The sequence below is a fragment of the Galleria mellonella genome, unplaced genomic scaffold (assembly GCF_026898425.1).
Source record: "Galleria mellonella isolate WM207_F2 unplaced genomic scaffold, CSIRO_AGI_GalMel_v1 utg261, whole genome shotgun sequence".
NCBI classification, from domain to species: Eukaryota; Metazoa; Arthropoda; class Insecta; order Lepidoptera; family Pyralidae; genus Galleria; species Galleria mellonella.
In genome coordinates this window covers 575,752-590,584 of record NW_026442057.1, presented here as the reverse complement: position 1 = coordinate 590,584, position 14,833 = coordinate 575,752, and the positions used below count along the sequence as shown (strand labels likewise).

The 14,833-nt window shown below is 32.2% G+C and overlaps 1 protein-coding gene across 8 annotated transcripts in view; it reads right to left on the bottom strand.

Moving 5' to 3' along the window:
* Window positions 1-14,833, bottom strand: part of LOC113521049 (muscle calcium channel subunit alpha-1-like) — a 96,006-nt gene that overhangs the window by 17,322 nt on the left and 63,851 nt on the right. For 5 of the 8 annotated variants that reach the window (XR_008252851.1, XM_052894987.1, XM_052894988.1 and 2 more), the window contains exons 16-33: window positions 14,279-14,370; window positions 13,889-13,989; window positions 13,758-13,790; window positions 13,476-13,588; window positions 12,281-12,428; window positions 11,366-11,501; window positions 10,245-10,408; window positions 9,594-9,681; window positions 9,385-9,492; window positions 8,028-8,080; window positions 6,706-6,843; window positions 5,654-5,768; window positions 4,655-4,785; window positions 3,227-3,371; window positions 1,981-2,061; window positions 1,501-1,605; window positions 1,076-1,102; window positions 296-481 (exon numbers count right to left, since the gene is read on the bottom strand). Coding sequence is in view for 7 of the 8 variants with exons in the window: in XM_052894987.1 (XP_052750947.1) it covers window positions 296-481; window positions 1,076-1,102; window positions 1,501-1,605; window positions 1,981-2,061; window positions 3,227-3,371; window positions 4,655-4,785; window positions 5,654-5,768; window positions 6,706-6,843; window positions 8,028-8,080; window positions 9,385-9,492; window positions 9,594-9,681; window positions 10,245-10,408; window positions 11,366-11,501; window positions 12,281-12,428; window positions 13,476-13,588; window positions 13,758-13,790; window positions 13,889-13,989; window positions 14,279-14,370 (1,964 nt within the window). In the remaining variant the exon portion in view is untranslated. The remainder of the gene's footprint in view (window positions 1-295; window positions 482-1,075; window positions 1,103-1,500; window positions 1,606-1,980; window positions 2,062-3,226; window positions 3,372-4,654; window positions 4,786-5,653; window positions 5,769-6,705; window positions 6,844-8,027; window positions 8,081-9,384; window positions 9,493-9,593; window positions 9,682-10,244; window positions 10,409-11,365; window positions 11,502-12,280; window positions 12,429-13,475; window positions 13,589-13,757; window positions 13,791-13,888; window positions 13,990-14,278; window positions 14,371-14,833) is intronic. The other 3 variants (XM_052894991.1, XM_052894994.1, XM_052894993.1) reach the window with 2 other exon arrangements.

Below are 14,833 nucleotides of genomic sequence, written 5' to 3'. Positions count from 1 at the left end.
GTATGTGTTGTAATTTTTTTTCACCGCATATTAAAATTTCTGTTTTGCCAAAGGTTGACTGCGAGAGAATGCTATATAGTATTAAGTCCGCCTTTTGTACCAGACATTTTTTTTTGTAATGTGGTCAATAAAGCATAAATAAATAAATAAATTAATCGAGCATTATTCATTCATCATTCATCGTTCAGTTCTAATTCATTATTCATCCCTTAACATCATTGTTGTTTGTTCATTAATTTATTCATTATTCGTACAATCATTAATTTATTCATTCAATAGTTGTATAACACCATACCTGCATCCCAACAACAGCGTAGATGAAAAACAGCAGCACAATCAACAGGGCGACGTAGGGCAGCGCTTGGAACGATTTGATGAACGTCCACAGGAGGGTTCGGATCCTCTCCCCTCGGGACAGCAACTTGATCAGACGCATCGCGCGGAACAGACGGAAGAATGTGATGTATTTTAGAAGACTGCCCTGTAAAGTTGTAAATATATTTTTATATATATACGTATGTATATCTACATATAGGGAAAATCTAAATCGTCATTCTTTTAAGGTGGTGCTATCAATTTAAAATTTCATTCATCATTTAATATTCATCACTAATCATTCATCCACCATTTATTCATCATTCATTAACCAATTATTAACCATATGTTCATCAATCGTACATCATTCATTATACATGTTACATGTATTTAGGAGTAAGTTATGTTACATCATCATATCAGACGGTAACTGTCCACAGAACATAGGCCTCCCCCTATGGGGAGCTTTGCCAATAATTGGCACGCTTGGCAAGCGGGTTGGCAACCGCAGTTAGGCTTTTAATGATGTTTTAAAAGGGACGCTGTTGCCTCGACCATTAAGTTCCCTTATTTGCCTCTTACGACACCTACGGGAAAGATAGGGGTGGTTCATTCTATGCCGGGACCACACGGCAAACATTACATACGTTATATATACGAGTATTGTTATAAGTTGAATTGTACTCCTGCTTCCTATATTCTTCACTAAATGTTAAGCTAGTATGATATTGTGAATTTATCTCGTCTCTGAAAGTCTTACCTCTTTACTTGCTTTACTTGTAGTAAACTGAAAATAAAAAAAAAACAGTTTATTAATATTTATTTTCTACACATGTATTATTTATATTCTATAATATCGTACCCAAGTCTCTTATTTTCTCTTTATTTTGTAATAGCTTTTTAATCTAATTTTTTTAATACGAAATTTGTGATAGTCATTTTGTTTGTAAAATATGCTGGTTCTTGTTTTGTATATATTATTTATTAATTATATTAGTTGTAAAATAAAAATGCCGTCTGTTGACTTGAAGTATTGTATGTATATTTTGTTCTATTTCAATTGTTTATCAATTTTCTCTTTTATAAAAAACTACAAATGTCAATATATAAAAAGGTTAATTTTGAACACATTTTATTCATTCATATTTTTTGTTGAAAAAAATATAAATAAATAATGATATTCACCACGGTAACCGGTTTGTTCTCATTGACCTGAGTGACGACTATGTCAATGATACTGCCGATGACTAAAATAAAATCAGTTGTGTTCCACGCGTCGCCGAAGTAATTCTGAAAATACAAACAAGACAATTTAATAAAATAGAACAAAAACACAAAAATAAATCTAGAATAATAATTGCAAAAATATTAACAAAAAGCAATGTAATGTATGCTGAAATATAACCTGTAATTTATTATACGTCTGTCATCATCATCAATACTAGCCTTTAACTGACCACTGCTAAACATAAGCCACCCCCTTGAAGCGTTTTGCCAGTAGTCGTCACGTTTGGCAGGCGAATTAGCAACCGCAGTCAGGCTTTGGAGATATTTTAAGAGGAACGCTGCTTCCCATCCCTCGTCCTCCCTTAGTTGGCTCTTACGACACCCACGGGAAAGGAAAGGATAGCCTATTCTATTTAGAAGTATGTTTTAATAACGTACCTTGAATCTGAAGGCTGCCAATTTAAAAACAAATTCCAACATGAAAACAGTCGTCAGAATCATGTTTAGATAGTCCAGAACCTGAAAATTTAAAATAATTATGTATTTCGCTGTGTGACAGAATCTGAAATAAGTATAACCATAGTAGAACTAAATAGACCGAGATATAGTTCGAAAAATTTTTAATTGGTGGCAATGGAATGGTAACCCCGACTGCTCTATCGGTATAAGCTGGTGGGACACCAGTGAGAGATGATAAATGAGAATGAAATGGGTCAGATAGCCCATCATGACTAATTCAAGAATTAACCACGATATTTTTTATTTTCAAGGGGAAATCGCGTGGAGATCGTCCTGATAAGGTGGATTGCTAGCAATGGCGATGTTAGACTCCATTATTAACAATCCCTTTCCCTCAGCTCGAATATTTGCAGCATAAAGGTATATAGAGAGGAAGTCGGGTGGGCCTTGTCCATCACAGACAAAGATTGGTAAAAAAATGTCTGAGAATACATCTCTCAGACATGTTTTTACATGCCTTTTCAAAGGGCTAAAAACTTTTGATTTTAATTACATAAATGTTGAACTAAGTTAACATCAGTTAAATTAAATAGTTAAATATTTCCTATAAGAACTGTTGAATTAAAATAATTTTAATTGCATTAAATTGTTGATCATTGTATATATAAAATGTTGAACTAAAATAAAATCAGTTAATTTAATAGTTGATTATTTTCTACATATACTGTTGAATTAAATTAATTTTAATTACATTAAATTGTTGATCACTGTGTACATAAAATGTTGCACTAAATTAAAATCAGTTAATTTAATAGTTGATTATTTTCTACATATACTGTTGAATTAAAATCATTTTAATTGCATTAAATTGTTGATCACTGTATACATAAAATGTTGAACTAAAATAAAATCAGTTAATTTAATAGTTGATTATTTTCTACATATACTGTTGAATTAAATTAATTTTAATTACATTAAATTGTTGATCACTGTGTACATAAAATGTTGCACTAAATTAAAATCAGTTAATTTAAATGGTTGATTATATTCTACATATACTGTTGAATTAAATTCATTTTAATTACATTAAATTGTTGATCATTGTTTAGATAAAATGTTGCACTAAATTAACATCAGTTAAATTAAATGGTTGACTACTTCCTATATAAAGTGCTGAATTAAATCAATTTTAATTAAATTAAATTGTTAATTAATGTCTACATACCTTCTTGTACTCCGGCGAGGCTCCGTCGAACTTCATCATCAGCGCCACTGTGTTCAACACGATGAAGAAGAATATGAAGTATTCAAACTTCTGTGACGTCACGAACCACCAAGTCTTGTACTGGATCCGATGTTTGGGGATATACCTATAAAGTTACAAATAAATAAATACCACTGGAATATATTATGCCGGGTATAGATCGGTGCAATGTTTTATAAAATAGGTAAATGTGCATCTTGTTATATGACTGCATTAATCCCGCAACTTCGCCTATGTGAATCAATACATGAAGTATACTATGTGCTAAGTTAGAATATATATATGTGTACCACATTCCATTCAAATCTTAGATATATTTAAATGGAATACGATATAGTATTTTTTTATGTAACTTAGAGTCGCAAACAAGCTAATGGTCCACCTAATGAAAAGTGGTAATCGTCACTTATAGACATGACCAGTACCATGGACATAACAGAGTATACTGTTTCAACCATGATACCCCCCATTTCTTCAGGGTCGGCAACGCGCGCGTAATACCTCTGGTATTGCAGGCGTTCATAGGCTACAGTAACCGCTTACCATCAGGTGGGCCGTATGCTTGTTTGCCACCTCAGTGGTATAAAAAAAAAAAATGTGTTGCCGTTCCCTGTAATTTCCGTAAAAATAAGAAATATACATTCATCTTTACATTTATAATATTAATGGGATTAACATCTCAGTTTGCAATCAGAGAACTTATTAAATAATTAGAAATAAGGAAAATTGTACAACTGGTTATTTGATGATGATTAGAATTATTTTGTTTATTTCCGTTACCACTAGTATGTGTGCGACTGTCAACACTCGAAGATTCACCACCAAAATTACTAGCAGAAGTTTCACAACCTTCCATATTAGCCCTCAATCTCCCGACTGCATTTCGTCCACACAAGTCATTCAACACGTGTTTACCATTAAACGAAGCATCTTCAAGCAAATTATTAGATCGCTACTCCAAACCTAGTGTTAACCGACACATTCATATTACGAATGTCTAATTAAAGTGGACAACTGTATGTAAATTGACAGGTAATTCAGAAGTCGCCACGCTTAGATGATTTTTGGTTAAGGTACTCAGAAATTAAATCCATCCTTAGGTTTAACCGTAAATCAGTTATGTTTGCATAGCTGTGTTTCGGTTTGAAGGGTAGGTAGGATATGGCGTGAATTTACAGGGTACAGAGGAATAACACGTGAGTCGTGGCAACGCATGGGGGGTATCATGGACGAAAAAATATACTCCGTTATGTCCATGGTACTGCTCTTGTCTTTAGGCGACGGTTACCACTTTCCATCAGGTGGGCCATCAGCTTTTTTGACATTCTAAGTTGTATAAAAAAAAAGATATTTTAGTATGGATACTTTTAAATGACGCTGCAAATTTACCTTCTAATTGGTTTTGCTTTCAAAGCGAATTCTATGCAGTTCCTTTGATTCTTGTCCAGTTCGCAATCCTTGAACTCCTGCTCGCCCTCTTTCTGGAATGTGACTATGACGAAACCTACGAAGATGTTCACCTGGTAACAGAGATAATTATCTTGTTAATATAATAAAATTGTAACAGAACGATGAAAGATATTTAAAGAAAGTTTAATACGAGGGGTTTTATTAATGTCAGTATGAGTAGAAGCCAAATTAATATTTTTTTTTTACAAATTTTGTCTGTCTATTTCTTTCGACATCACGCAAAAACTACTGCATCAAATTGGATACAGTTTTCATAGTTGTATTCCTGAAAGTATAATTTAAAATCCCGTCTGTTTTATCGTGTTAAGTCATCTATAAGTGATCTATGCCATCATTGGTTTTCCTACTTTTAAAATCCACGCGTACAAAGTAACGAGCAATAATCTAGTTTATAAATAAATAAATTTCACTCGACGTAGTCAGTTTTACTACGATAAATAATTTAAAGCAATACTTATCTAAACATCGTTTAACAGAACTTTAAGTGCTTAATTATTGTTTAATCGATGTTTATGTTTATTTGTAAGAATTTTTATCTGCCAAATGAAATGTTTACACATCTACAGCATTTATAAGGAGACACTATCTTTCTAAATCTCATTGATCTAGTTGAAATATAATTATTTAATAATATAATCAACCGACTTCAAAATAGGAAAAATTCCAATTCGATTTTTTTTTATGTTTCTAACCTCATTACTCTGTCATTTATAAACAGATTTGGAAAATTCTTTTTTATTTAAAAGCATTTACTTTCATGTCAGTTTTATAGATATTTTATCAAAATCGATTTAGTAATTTAGTTTTTAAATCAAAACAACCGATTTTGTCATGACTGAAATCAGTGTTTATTGTGTGAAACAAAAACTGAAGTTATTATTTTTAAATGTAACATAGTATATTTTCATTGTAACTCACCATGAAGAACGCTATAACGATAATATAACTTATATAGAAGAATGCAACAAGGGGTCTAGAATTTTCTATGGGGCCGTAGTTCTCCTCGTTCGAATCCATAGACGTTGAAAGTAAACTGAAATTAAAAGAAATAGACTTTAATACAGACAACGCCATCTATTGTTAGATAACTTAAGATATATTTTAATACACTTTTTCTCTAAGTACATATATTATAAACATGAATGAATAATAACTGTATTTGTCTTAATATTATGACATTAGAAGTATTTAATGTTAACAACAGTACCCTATGTCGTGGAACTAGACATTTCCTGTCGATCAGTCAACGTCAGTCAAGAATATATTTTGCTGCTCTGTTTTTAGAAACACTCTCTATGTAATCTGTGGTAGCAATCATATGTCATGTATGTCAGAGAAAGACTATTAAAATTTATATTATATCTTTGTATTATATCCACATAAATTAATGTTAATAATAAATGAGTATTGTATCAACGATCTTATTTTATTATTAATAAACAATACACCCTATATTCAGCCGTGTGGCGTGAAAATATTTAATTTGGAACTTGTCATTAAAATTTTACATTAAAATAGTCTTCAAGTAAGTAAAAGAAATTGTATATGTTTATAACAAACATAAAAACTTGACTTTAGGTCACTTCTGATTATGATTTTATAGTACCAACTTGCAGGATCATCATCATCATCATCATATCAGCCTTTAATTGTCCACTGCTAAACTTAAGCCTCCCTTTTGGGAGGTTATGCCAATAGTTGTCACGCTTAGTAGGCGGATTAGCAACCGCAGTTTGGCTTTAGGGATGTTTTAAGAGAGACGCTGCTGCCCATCCCTCGCCTTCTCTTAGTCGCTTCTTAAGACACCTACGAGAAAGGAAGGGGTGGTCTATTCTATGCTGGAAATAGCCAATTTTCAGGACAGTTCGAATTAATTTTAAATTTAAAACTGTCAGAATTTTAAGTAGTGATGTACACTTAAAACCTAATTGTATAGTTGTTTGTTTAAATAAACAAAATAAAACAATTACTTTGGCCATCCCTCGAAGGTCGATACGGTGAACAGAGTAAGCATGCCGCTCAGTACATCGTCAAAATTGAATTTATTCTTTTTCCAAACTCTGTCCTCGATGGACGCTTTCCCACCATTGTACACTAGATATGTACCCCTAAAATGTAAATAAAATAATAAATATATATATAATAATATAAATATACAATAATTCATCGCCTACTTATTTCACTGTTTGCTCAATGGTTGACTGGTAGAGAACACCGTCCGGTGCTAAGTCCGCCAAATGTACATAGTTTCAATGTGCATTCAAGTTTAAATAAAAAAAGAAAAAAAAATGAATAATTTCATCAAATGCCTTAATCTACAAATTATTTTATCATTAAATATAAGATTTATATATCTTTATTAAATAAATAATTAGCAATTTATGGACAATCTAATTTATATAAAAGTGCATCGCTAAATACGTGCTAATGGCAAAACTCGAGAACAGCTGGACCGATTTGACTGATTTCTTTTAGGTAATATTCAATAACGTCTAAAAAGATTGAAGAATTTGCCTGGAAAAACGTAAAATCTAAACAAACTGTTATTAATAGTACATTTTCATCATGGATTGACTTTGATAGTTTTTGAGAAAAAAACTTTGTCGTGGCAACTAGTACTCAAGTAATAAAAAGTAAATAAAAATGTAGTTCTGATAAAGTTTTATTTACTTTGTTAAACTTGCATTAAATAAATATAATTTTAACACCATCACCATTTCAGCCATTATCTGTCCACTGCTGGACATAGGCCTCCACCATAGACAGCCATAATGAACGGTCCTGAGCCACCTACCTACATCCAATGACCCCTTGCAATGCATTTGAGGTCGTCACTCGTTCTAGTGAGGGGTCATCCTATACTGCGTTTGCCCATACGGACAAATATAATTTAATTGTTTATATACAATTTATATTGGCAATATATAAGTAAATTAAATTAAACTGTTAAATGTATCTAATATTATTTTATTTATTTTGTTTAATATTTAATATTAATCTAAAATTTATAAACACAACTTACTTGGGCAATATATACACATGTGAATGTACGTAGATGTTACATACATTAAGTGAAATTAAAAAATAACGAATAGCTTTATTTTATTTATTCACTAATTACATTACGTCTAGCGTTAGGTATAGTGGTTCTCAAACTTTAGATACATCGCGTAAGGGTTTTATTAATTAGCTATACCTAAAAAACGTTTAAAATAAACTTTATATTGAATAAAAAATTGACATAATCGTTACATTTTTTAAAGTTTAATAGTAACGTATTATTATAACTTACCGACAATCTTCGTATGTCAATTTTGTAACATCAGTGCATCTAAAGAATTTTCCCTGAAACCAAACTTGCATTAGTATTACAAGACAAAAAATATATATATAAAAAAAAATACAACAAAGATAAGACAAATCACTTAAATGCAATTTAATAATGATCTAAAGCTAAGCACATTAATAGACAAATTAGCACAAATTGCAGGGTTATGAACATGGCAATCTTTTTCATAAACACTCGTATAATCCTTTCATTAAATTCCAGAAAATATTTCAAAAAAGAAAAAATAACCTCAAACTAGTTAGCACTTTTTCTGTCACCTTATAATTTTGAAGACAATTTAAATAGATTACTAAATGTTTTTTTTTAATTTTTAAGTTTTTAACATGAACCTATAGCTCACTACACTTTTCAGGATATAGCGTAAGTGATGTGAGCAAATTATTCTTAAAAAAATAAACATATAAATATATATGAGCTAGTACGTAGAATCGTTATTTACCTTAAACAATTGTATACCAATTACAGAAAACATAAATTGTAAAACGTTATTAATGAGAAAAATGTTTCCAATTGACTTTATAGAGGTAATCACACACTTTACAACATACTGTTAAAACAACAAGGGCACAAAAGTGTTAGGACACATATCACATACACTTTACCAAATTATTGAGACATTTTTATTTATTTTATTTTTATTTTCACCCATTTTGTTCCAATGTGCGTAATGTGTTGATGTGTACATTGCACGATGTATGTATTTTGTGTGGAGGAGAAAAAATGCAAAAAAAATATATTAAAAAAAAACAAAGTATATAGCATTAGTTCTTGGTGTTGGAACTAAAATTAATCACACATTTGTCAGTGTCCTGATCTGACCGTGAATCAATAAATCATCAACCAAATATTTAAAAAAAAACCACACAAATTAATCAAGTACCTCACTTCTAGTACACGAAAATGTCAAGGTAGGGAGGGTTGTGCAAATAAAACAATAAAGCACTTTTGAGTCCAAAAAATCATTTAGAAAATAATTTAATAAATTCATCAGCGGTACACAACACCTTTGGGCGAATATAAATAAAACACATAGAAAGCATGCGAATCACTTGCGATGAATAAAAATTTTTTGGACCCACGAATAGAAAGCGAAAAAACAATGTTAGTTCCAAATTCGATAGAGCTAAAAGCCTCACACACAAAAATAAATTAAGTCACATGTTTTTTTTTCTATTTTCAAAATAAAAAGTACACGTGTTTCATAATTCGATTAAATGCATACTTACTTTCACAATGTTTTATAGTGAAATCAATAATTGACCCAAAGGTGTCGTCAAAAAAGAAAAAAAAGTCTCCCTACCTTGAACATTTGCACCCCCATGACGGCAAACATAAATTGTAGTAGATTTGTCACCAACAGAATGTTGCCGATCGTTTTTATAGCAACGATCACGCACTGTACTACATGCTAAAAATTGACAAAACATTTTTTTTTATAAAGTCTTTTTCTTTTTAATATTTCTTTTTTAATAACATTTTATTTTGATTACATGTTTGACAAACACTGACCTTAAGTCCTTTCGCTCTGTTGATGGCTCTCAGAGGTCTCAATACACGGAATACCCTCAAAATTTTTATAAAAGACACATTACTGGACCTGTTGATAGCAACGCTTAAATTTAATCTCCGCTATAAAATATTACATAATAGAATCTTAAGAATAAAAAAAACATCATCATTATCATATCAGCTGTTGTGTCCACTGCTGAACATAAGTCTCTCCTACAAACAGTCATAAGGAATGGTCCAGAACCACCTGCATCCACTAACTCCCTGCAATGCATTTGAGATCGTCATTCCATCTAATGGGAGGCCATTCCACACGATGGTGAATAAATATCTTCTGGAGAGCTCCATCCTATATCTTATCATCACTTACCATCAGGTGAGGTAAGATCAAGTACTAACCAATCTTTTATAAAAACAAAAAATAATAAATAAAAAGTAATCAATGTCTAACTAGGTATGTTCATACACAATGGGAATTTTATGAACTTACCGTGTCTGTCGTCTCTGACAATAGTTACAACTTCATCCAGAAGCCTTCTTTAGGAGACAAACACAATAAGTTTGATAAATTCCCGTTATACATCCATAAAGACATCATATTAAAAAATAAAAAAAAAGTTTTAAAAATAATAAAATTTAATAGCTACATACCCACTCAGCGATATAAGCGAGACAATCACGACTAGCATGTCGAGCAAGTTGAAAGCCGACCGGCAAAATGCATCCTTGTGCAATATGAAGCCGTATGTGATCAGTTTGAGGACCAGCTCTAACGTGAACACCGTGGTGAAGAAGTAGTCTATTTTGCGTAGCGTCTGGAAGCGAATATCGATCGATCAATCGGTCATTAACCTTTCTACTAAATCTCCCACTAGTACGAGTACTGTTTCTAGTTGAATTATTATTATTTCACTGCTAGACATAATTCCCTTATCCAATTATTTCACTGCCATATCCCAACTGAAATATAGACTTCCAAGCATAGCTGCTTTACGACAGAATTACGACAGAGACTCCCATGCACTTGATTTTTGCATAAAAGTTTCTCTTTGGTACGTACTTAATCATCATCGTCTTATTAGTGGTTTACTGTCCACTGTTGAACATAGGCATATGAGGGACCATAAAGGTAGTTTTGTCAATAGTTGCCACGCTTGGCAGGCGGGTTGGCAACCGCAGTTAGTCTTTATTGATGTTTAACCACTTAATACGAGAGTTTTTCTGTGAAATGAGGTCAACTGGCGCACTAGCGGAGGGAAAGGGATTGTTAGTAATGGAGACTAAGAATCCCATTGCTAGCAATATACCCAACCAGGTCGACCTCCTCGCGGTTCCCCCTGGAAACTATCATGGTTAATTCCTGATAAATTCATCATGATGGGCTAACTGGCCTGTTTTCATTCTCATCTATCACCCTTCACTGGTGCTCCGCAAGCGTATACCGTTAGCGCAAGCGGGGTTACCATTACATTTAAATCCACCAAAAAAAACTAGCGCACTAGCGCACGCACTAAATTCAAACGAACATACATTAAATGTACACTAAGCTCTATGAAATACAAACGGGCGAGAAGGTATCGCTCTAGATAAAAATATAAACATAATATTTATAAGTGCCAAGAGGTACTCAGGATAGTGTAAATCGGAATACATTTGATACGCGAGAAGGTCTCGTTCGAGATGCTTAAGTGGTTAAAGAGGAACGCCGCTGCCCATCTTTTGACAATTAAGTTACAATAAAATAAAGGTATATAACTCTAAAACTGTCCTACCTCAGTCTTCAATTCTGATCCTTTCCCGCCAACAGGGTCCTCCATGGCTAACATGAGAGACGACGCCAAAATACAAACTAGGATCAAATTTTTGAACCAAGAATTATTCTGTAGCTTGTAACACGAAACACGAAGCCTGAAAGACGAAGTTCAAGATAAATTAACATTTTTCAGTTATGAAATTTAAAATGGGTAATAAGCTTATAGGCCAGCTGATGGAAAATTGTAACCATCACCTATAGAACAGCACCATCGATATCACAGAATATACTGTGAGGTGAGACCTTATAGATGATTCTAGCCAACAATATATTCTAAATGTGACTTACAAAATAGTTGTAAACATTTTTTCCTAACTATTTATCTCTTTTTCTATATATATAATATAGAAAATTTTACATTCTTATAATGAGAATTGTTATATATATATATATATATATATATATATATATATATATATATATATATATATATATATATATATATATATTATGAATCCCGTTTTACGTTTTACGATCTTTGTGGTCGCACTCCTCCAAAACAGCTCGACCGATTTTTATGTATATTTGGTAAGTATGAGAATACTTCAAACCGTTAGGTGATTAGGGTATTAATTTATATGGCAGAGAAACATTTGCCAGCTAGTTTGTGTATCATCATCACATCAGACTTTAACTGTCCACTGCTGAACATAAGCCTCCCCCTTGGGGGGTTTTGCCAGGAGTTGGCGAAGTCAGATTGGTATTAGCAGTTAGGCTTTAGAGATGTTTTAAGAGGGACACTGCTACTCATTCCTCACTTCCCCTTAGTCGCCTCTTACAATACTCACAGAAAAGGAAGGGGTGGCCTATTCTATGCCAAGACCTCACATCCATAGTTTGTGTATACTATATAAAATTTCAATAAAATTCTAACCAGTTATTCTTGGAGAATATAAAGAAACTGCTGCCCTCTGGTATTGGTTTCTCCTGACTTTTGATCTCCACTTCAGACAGTCGACGCGGTCGGGCCGATATGGTCGGTTGCCGTTTCAACGACTCAGGGTCTTCCTTTTTTACGTCTCCTGTGATTAAAACAGATAGAAATAGTATTAGAATAGAAATAATATTTCAATATTTTTTTTTTTTACTAAATTATCACAAATATATTCCATCGATAAAGAATAATAGTTATCTACTTATTCTCTATCTACACAGAAGATCTTATTTAAAAAAAAAACATAATGTCTATTAATGATCACATACACCTCAGACCATAGAATAAGGATAATGCCTTACTTAAATAAATAACTAAAGCGAAGAGTTTGCTTAACGATAAGGCCGCCTTTTAATACCACTTACTGTTTTTTTGTTGTTTTTTACTTGGTACAATCGTTAAAGTTTAAATACCGGCTATTTACAGTGAGGTTTTTTAAACAAGTATTGTTATTTAATTTGTTCTGTGTCACTCTTTTATAAAATGTCTTGCGGTTTATTCACTAAAATGAATATTTTATATTACAAATACATATATGTTTTAATAATGCATTTTGTTGTTTACATCAGCAATGAAGTGTAAAATAAATAAATAAATAAGGCACACACACGCAAGCACGTATGCACGTACCCACACACGCACGCACGCACGCACAACCTAATTATAGATTTATGTTTATTTTCAATAATAAAAAGAAGACAATATGAAATTTGACATTGCCAAGTACTCTATTACTGTTATCTCTGGCTAGATGTTAAATTAGACTAGGCAAAGACAGAAATTTGTAATCTACAAATATTACTTCTTTTTTCTAATACTTTGCAGAGTTAGATATTAATGTAGCTAGTGTAAATTCCTATGAAGTCGACCTCTACGCAGTTTTTCTCGAAAATCACCATATTCAAGACTGGTAAAATAGGCACGATGGCACGACGATACCAACTGACCTGACTTTATCCTCGCCTAACATTCTTTACTGGTAGCTCGCCAGCGTACACCAATACCGCAGAGGTCTACCGTTCCATTTCATCCCTTTAATTTAGGTTTCTGTCTATTAGTTCTAATATATATCACAGTCTATTACTATCATTATTATTATTGTAAACAGAAAATAACGATTCTTTATTAAACAAACCGTTCTGTATTTTATCTATGGCAACGAGTGCTTCATCAGCATTATCCCTTTCTTCCGGTTCCTGCTCTTCCACATCCTCTTCAGAGCCCGTTTCTTCATATTCATGCTCTGATCTAAAATATTAAGTTTTGTATAAGTACAGTTACTAGACAGTCAAGTTGTTTTTTCATATTTTATTCTGAGATTAGTGTTTTTAAGATTTTTCAAAAATACAAAAAAAATCTATACTACTTATTAATTAAGATGAGTTTAAAAAAATAGTTAAAAGTTTAATGATCTCACCTGGCAACTCTTTTATATCTTTTGTATTTCCGGCTGCATGTAACCATTCAATTTATATAATATTTTATATATAAAAAACTACTATTACTAACTATATTAATCAATTCTTTCTTACAGCATTATTCTCTTACCCTTCACTGGAATATCCTTCTTCATCATTCACGTATTCATCATCAGTCTCCCCTCTCTCTTCATCTAATTGTGGATTGCCTGCTTCCGGATTATCAGCATCCTGATAGTAAGCAATTATTGCAAAATTATCGTTTCTATCGTTTTGTCAGATCACATACGGGATAAAATTAGTTATTAAGTGTGATATCTTTAACTGAACCAGCTTTCGGTGATTACAGTTTCGATTCCCGAAAAATATCATTTGTTTAGTATACAAATTATTTATCTGTGTAATATCAAGCCAGATGACAAAACAATGTTATGGACTGTCAAGATGATGACTTAACTAAAGAAGAAATCCTTACTAAGTAATTACTTTACAGAAAGTTATTAAACAAAAATGTATTTACCGCTTTGTCCTTTTCAATTTCTTCGGCGTCCATTTCTTCAGCATCACCTAAATTATCAACAGCGATAGCCAAGAAAACGTTCAGTAGAATATCTGACGCATTTGGTTCAGAAACATTATTTGAATAATGTGTGACAACAAACGACCTTTCTTTTGTATTATATATTTTTTTAACATTAGCTAAATGCTAATGTTAAATGTTAATCCAGAAAGCGCTATTCATTCATCATCAAGCATATCTACTTGTTTCAAACCAATTTCTCATTCGTGTTTCTAATTTCCACAATTAAGCAGTTGTTATTATATTAATCATGGCTGTTGTTTCGGTTTGAAAACGGGACAATGATATATAGCGTGAATTTACAGGCGTGCCGGCCGTACATTGAGGAATAACACGTCTGAGTCATTAAGAATATCAAGAAACGAATGAGAGAGTGATTGTTTAGTATATTGACAATTGAAACAGTATAAAGTATTTTTACATATTCTGTTATGTCCATGTCTATAGGCGACGGTTACCAATTTCCATAAGGTGGGCCGTCGGCTTGTTTGCCTA